The sequence below is a fragment of the Impatiens glandulifera genome, chromosome 1, assembly GCF_907164915.1.
Source record: "Impatiens glandulifera chromosome 1, dImpGla2.1, whole genome shotgun sequence".
In the NCBI taxonomy this organism is placed as follows: domain Eukaryota; kingdom Viridiplantae; phylum Streptophyta; class Magnoliopsida; order Ericales; family Balsaminaceae; genus Impatiens; species Impatiens glandulifera.
The window spans coordinates 104982106-104988933 of NC_061862.1; the positions used below are offsets into that span (position 1 = coordinate 104982106).

General features: G+C 27.7%; 1 protein-coding gene across 1 annotated transcript; it reads right to left on the reverse strand.

Moving 5' to 3' along the window:
* Positions 1–1895: 1895 nt before the first annotated feature.
* On the reverse strand, positions 1896–3534 carry LOC124922718 (aspartyl protease AED3-like). The gene is made up of 3 exons (XM_047463434.1): positions 3025–3534; positions 2479–2953; positions 1896–2406 (listed from the first exon to the last, which is right to left on the reverse strand). The coding sequence occupies exons 1-3, from the start codon at positions 3511–3513 to the stop codon at positions 2051–2053; spliced, it is 1320 nt and encodes a 439-aa protein (XP_047319390.1). The 5' UTR covers positions 3514–3534; the 3' UTR covers positions 1896–2050.
* Positions 3535–6828: the final 3294 nt, after the last annotated feature.

Sequence of the window (6828 nt, forward strand, 5' to 3'; positions counted from 1 at the left end):
TTGATGATAATTTTGTGAATATGTGACTAGAATTTTAATTATTTATTATTTAACTAAGCTTTGGTTCGGATTGGGATTATTTGAATAACTTTGAGATAGAAAAATTTAATAGTTGATGATTTTGAGGAGGTGATGATTATTTTTGATAAAAAAACTTAAAGGGTATATATTAATATATATAAATAAAATAATAATAATAATAATTTAAAATAGAAAATATTTTAATATTTTTGGTTAATGAAATGAGTGATATAATGATGAGTGATTGATAGAAAATTAATTTTATAAAAATTAAATAAAAAAAATACGAAGTTCCAGTCTAAAATTTATTTTCTATATGACTCTTTCCAGTATGTGCAACGCATGTGACTGAATAGTAGTTATTATCAAGATTTTTCTAGAGATATCCTTTGATTAGAGACCTTTCAAGGAATCACCCTACCAGCCAGGGAAGGATCCAGGTAACTAGTTCCCACTTCTTTGCGTGTGGGTTAATTTACAAAGTTATCAAATTAATTTGAATATATTTTATATAACTCGTACTCTTTTCACTTATATTTTACTTACTTAGTTAAAATATTAAATATCCTCTATTGTTTCTTAAAAATTAATCATTTATTATATATTAATACATTCATCTTATCAAATAACTCAATTTTTATATTATAAAATAATATATATATATATATATATAATATTTTAATGGATAAACTTAAACCATTTGAGTTTTTTTATAATTCAATTAATAAAAATATGATTATATTTCATCTCATATCAATCAAATCACTTAAATATTTAATTAAAATATATTATATTTATTTTAAAAATAATTATTTTATCATCATATATTAATTAAATTTAAATCATTTTTACCAAAAAAAAAATTATCTTTTCAAAATATCACTAATCAACATTTTAAAAAAATATATTATTATTTTTTAAATAATGCCAGACAAAACAACAAGCTCTTAATAATATATTTTGAATGAATGGTGTATTAAACTTGTACTATTAGATTCATTGTTCATTTGTTCAAAAATGACAGATAAATTGTTGTAAGGCCATCTCTAACTGGACACACTCTCTTTCTAGAAAAAAAAACATATATGCTGTATAACCATTCATTTACACCATTTTTTTTTATTTTTTTTATTTTTATTTTTTCATTTTTAAAAAATAACCCTTAAACTTATTTTTTTTATTTTTTTAATAACTTTTAATTTCTATTTATATAAATTAATTCTTAAACTTATATTTTTTATTTTTAAGATATAAAATTATAATATTTTTTAAATATATAATTAAATTATTAAATTTATTATACTTGAAATTTTATTTAATTTATTTTATATTTTATTTTATATTTTTAAGTTATATTTGATAACTTAAATTTTATAAATTATAAATTTTTATTTATAAATGATACAAATAAATTTGTTTTAATATAATTAAATGTATTATTGAATTATTTTGTTATTTATGAATTATTGATATATATACTTAATTTTATTTTAATATTATTAAATGAATGAAAAAGATTGGAATTAAATATGTAAAATTAATAAATATATAGATAATATTAATAAGGTTAAAAAGTTAGTGTAAGAAATGAATATTTTAAGAATATTCTTTTGAGTTTGAAAATACTTTTTGGGTTAAAATGAATGAAGTTTACTGCATTTTGAAATTTACTGTATTTTGAGTTTAAGAATGTGTTAGAGATGGTCTAAATTTTTTTTTTTCATTAATAATCTAGCCAACCTATAGTTATAGTTTCTATAGTTATAGTTTCTTAAGGAATTATTAAATTATGGAAACTTGTTCATTTCTAAATTAAAATATATATATATAAACTAATTATAAATCACAATCTGAATAAATAAAGATGACAACACTTGCAACAATATTCATTCATTAATTTCTCCTTGCAGTAGCACTACAATACAAATAAAAAAAAAAACTAGAAAACCCAACACAGAAATTCTCAAAACAAATCATTGCAGAACTTTTTTTTTTGTTAATAATTATATAGATTATTATTTGTTCTTCTCTAGGAGCAATTCTCACGGGAAATTCCAAGACGATTGTTTGAAACATCAAACAGATAACGATGATTCTGCTGTTGAAAGCTAGCAATCACATTAAGTACTGAATTCACATTATCCGGCGACGCCGCCATAGCAAGACAACTTGTGCTGCTCGAGCTGCTATGAATAAGGAAATTATCTTGAGGCAAAGTCACATTAGCTCCGGCGAACATCAAAGTTATCGAAGGTATCGTAATCGGAACAGTATAACAAGTATCAAATCCACCCAGACTCGAAACTGTCGCCGTCCCCATTCTTCGCCGGAACTCCTTCTTAACAGCCTCGTACGCCGTCTTTACCAGTCTAGTATACACAGTACCTGTATTGTAAAACCCAGTTTTATTTTAATTCTAAGTCTTTTCAAAAAAAATGTTAAAAAAATGAATCTTACCGGAATCTATGATTGTACCGGCGCCGGTGGTGGCGTTTAAGGCGAATGCGGATGGAGGGATATCGACTATTCTCTTGCCGACCTTAATTGATAACAAATTGACATAGTATAAAGATGATCTTCTAGGGTTTCTTAAGAGGGGAGTGTATTTGATTCTCTTTGGTTGGGCAATCGGTCCGAGTCTGAGTGAACCGGAAAAGTTTAAAGCTTTATAGCTGGGTAAGCAATATGAGAATGTGGATTGATAAAGGCTTTGGGTTTGAGAAAGAAGAGAGAGAGGGCCACGGCCAAGCCCTAATAGACCCTGAGGTGGGAATGAGGCGCCGGTCACTTTCTCGATGCAGCTGAATGTATAGCCGGGAATGTCATCGGCGGCGAGACGGAAAGTGTCTTTTGAGAGATTTGCTGCTATTGTTGAACCGCCGTATGTCGTGTTGAAGTTGCATGAACCGCTGTTACAGACAGTGTTCGGCACCTGTAACAAAGAATACGACACATGTTTTTTTTTTCTTAAAAAGAAAAACAGTTGAAAGTAAATGTTTGTACCTGATTGCATTGAACAGCATTACAGGCGACAGGGGAGAAAGAGGTGGATTTTTCCGACGAGAAGACGGCTGAGGGACAACCGGTGCAACCGCCGCATGGAACCCAAGCAGCGTCGTTGCTGGTATCAACGGCCATCAAGAAAACCTGCGGCGGAGTTCCGACTTTGACTCTAACAAGGTAATTTGAGGTCTGTAGGATCTGACCGGAAGAAATGGGAGCAACGGATCTGCCGGCGACGAGGCTGGATAGGTACTGAAATCTTGCATGGTCTTTGGATTGGGATTCATGTACGGTTTGTTCCCATGAGAGTGGTTGTGTAGAACGGAAAGGGGAGCAGGGGCTGTTGATGTGGAGGATTTGGAGGGATGAGTGGTGGTCGGAGAAGACGCCGTCACATTTGCCGGCGGTGGTGGCGGCGGCGGCGAGGGATTTGGATGTGAAAGGAGAGAGAAAAAGGGGAAGAAGGAAAAGTGTTAGTGAAGCTGCCATGGCTATGTCTGTGATTTAGCCTCTCAATTACCAAATGTATATATATATAATAAATGAAATAAGGGGTTTTTTATTTTATTTTTTTCTTATGATAATATTTTTTATAATTATTTATAGTTATTAAAGGAGAAGGTGAAAGTAATTTTTTAAGGTGAGAAGTGAATAAAAAATATTTTTATTTTATTTTTTATTTTAATAAAATTGTAAATAAGCTAAACATTTACAATATAATTTTATAAATTAATTTAATTTTTTATCTATATATAAATTTATGTTTTGAAGTAATAATTTAATTAGAATAATTTTAAATAATTTTTTTTCATTAAATAAAATTTAAAATTTCATGATATTTGTTTTTTCACTATCAAACAAGGTGAGGAATGGAAGAGAGTGGGGAGCAGCTTGAAAACAGACTGTACTCCAATTGCTTTTATTTGTACGATAGTAGAGTTTGTTTGGTTCTGCCTTTAATTTTTTGGATTTTTATTAGTTGTATTGAAAAAAAAAATTAATAAAAAAAGAATACATTATTTTTAAAATTTTAGATTAAATTATTAAAATATATTTTTTATATTTAAAATTAGAGTAAAATTATATTGATATTTTAATTGATAAATTAAATAATTTAATTAGAAAAATAATAATATATAATTGTTTTTTTAATTTCTTCTCTCTTATATCTCTCTTCCATAAGTCACATGACCAGCAAGACAGCCATGGCTTTCGTGCTCTCTCTCTCAAACACTTGTCCGCATTAAGAATTATTTAAATAATATAAAATATTTACTTTTTTTAATTAATTAAATAAATATATCAATTAAAATATTGTTTTTTTTATTAAAATATTTTTAGGTAGATGAAATTTGGAAGAATAAACCATATAAAAACGAAGTAATCTGATTGATTGATAAATTTTTTTTTAAAATATATGACTTTTCTCTTCTCTCCCCTCAAACTTCATTCATTCTCTCATTCCATTTCAATTATTTAAATTAATTAAATTCAAACAACTTCTTCTTTTCAAATAATCTTATTTTGATTGAAGTGAGATTATTTGAAATTTCTAAATATTTTTGTATTTTTATATTTAGTATTTAACTTTTAGAAAATTAAAATAGGAATAAACTGATTTATAAATTGATAATTTGATAATAAATTATGAAGATAAAAATGAGTTAATTTGAATTAAAAAATCATTATCTCTTTAATAATTACATTCACATTTTTCATATTAAACAGAAAAATAAATTATGTTTTTTTTATCTATCTGTTTATGTGATTGTGGTTATAACAATACTAACAAAATATCAATTTTAAAAGAATCTTTATATGTGATTGAAGAAGAAATACATATATGTGCATAGATAAACTTAAATAAGTAAAGATTACCATTTCTATCGATAAAACCACTTTTGTGTAATTATATACTTTCAAAATAATGAAAGGTCTTTTGTAGGTAGTGGTTTAATTCCTTTAATATAAAAAAAAAACAATTTTACTTTACTATAATAATCACTTAGGCTATATTCTCTCTAGGTTATTTTAAAAACTCAAAAAAAAAAAAATTAATTTTTAATCAATTATAATAATTAAATTACTTATTTCATTACCAAAATACTAAAATATCATATATTTTAAATTATTATTTTTTATTTTATTTATATATCAATACTTTTTAAGTTTTTTTACCAAAAAATAATTATCACTTCCTCAAAATCATCAACCATCACTAATTTTTTCTCATTTTAAATTTGTTTTTAAAAACTACAATTCGAATCAGACTTATATTCAGAATATTTAGGTTAACACGGACTCAATAGCTAAACATAAAGATCAAGAACAATGTCTAAAATGCAATTTATGATACATTGAACTAATTATTGTGAAATATTTATAATTGGTGGTTTCTTAATAAATTGTTATAGCTCAACATTGACTTAATTATTGATGAAACATTTCCGGTTGACTAACTCAAATTTTAATTAAAACTATCTCATCACTAATATTATTGAACTTGATAACCAAAATAAAAAGTATTTATTGTCTCATCATATTATTGATTTATTTTGTTATGGCTTTTGTTGGGTGTGAATGCGATTGGAGTTTGGCTCAGTTTTCTTGTTTATCAATTCCGTTGCACCACTATCTCACACAAAGACGGCAACTCCCTCACTAACATCCAAACACCACAAAGGAATTTGACTTCTATCTCCCACCAAGAGAGTAGTATCTATTTATATTATTAGGTCAAGTCCAATAAGCGAGTTACTAGAGATTGGGCCACAATGTTGGGCCAACCAATATCTAACAATTTCCACATTTGGCCCAAAATAGTGCAAAACACAATCACGGAATCACAAGACACATCATCATCATTTTATTACCACCGAGGAAACAAAAAGAATACCCAAGGTAAACTCGTGTCACAAAGACTAGGGGCAAGAGCACAAAGCATGCGAAAAATCACAAAGATCAAACGCAAGAGCACAAAGCAAGCAAAAATCACAAAGACCAAACGCAAGAGCACAAGCATGCGAAAATCATAAAGATCAAACGTAATAGCACAAAGCATGGGAAAATCACAAAGATCAAACGCAAGAGCACAAATCATGCGAAAATCAAAAAGATCAAATGCAAGAGCACAAAACATGCGAAAATCACAAAGATCAAACGCAAGAGAACAAACATGCGAAATCACAAAAATTGAAGGCAAAATTACAAAGCATGCCATGCCCACAAAGGACGAACCTTAAAGAGTTTTCCCTAAATCAATGTTTAAAATTCGTTGACATGAAATAAATTTTTCAGTAGGTAGACACTTAGTACCCATATCAGCAGGATTAAATTCTGAAGGAATTTTCTCTAACTTAACAATGCCATTTTCAACAATATCCCGAATGTAATGAAACCTAACATCAATGTGTTTAGTTCAATCATGAAAAACATGATTTTTACACAGTTGAATAGCAGATTGACTATCAGAAAACACAAACACATTTTTGTCAAGAAAACCAATTTCAGACAAAACAGCTCTAACCAAATTGCTTCCTTAAAAACTTCAGTGGCAGCTACATACTCAGATTTTGTAGTAGATAAAGAAGCAATAGGTTGAATTTGAGACTTCTAACTTATGCAAGAGCCACACAAAGTAAACACATAGGAAGTAGTAGACTTTCTATTATCCCTATCATTAGCATAATTGTAATCCACATAACAAACCAACTTAATACCCACAAAACACTTAGAGAAAGTCAAGCCAACATCAATAATGGTTTTATCTCAAAAGCCATTTCAAAGCATTCCAATAAGGCATAC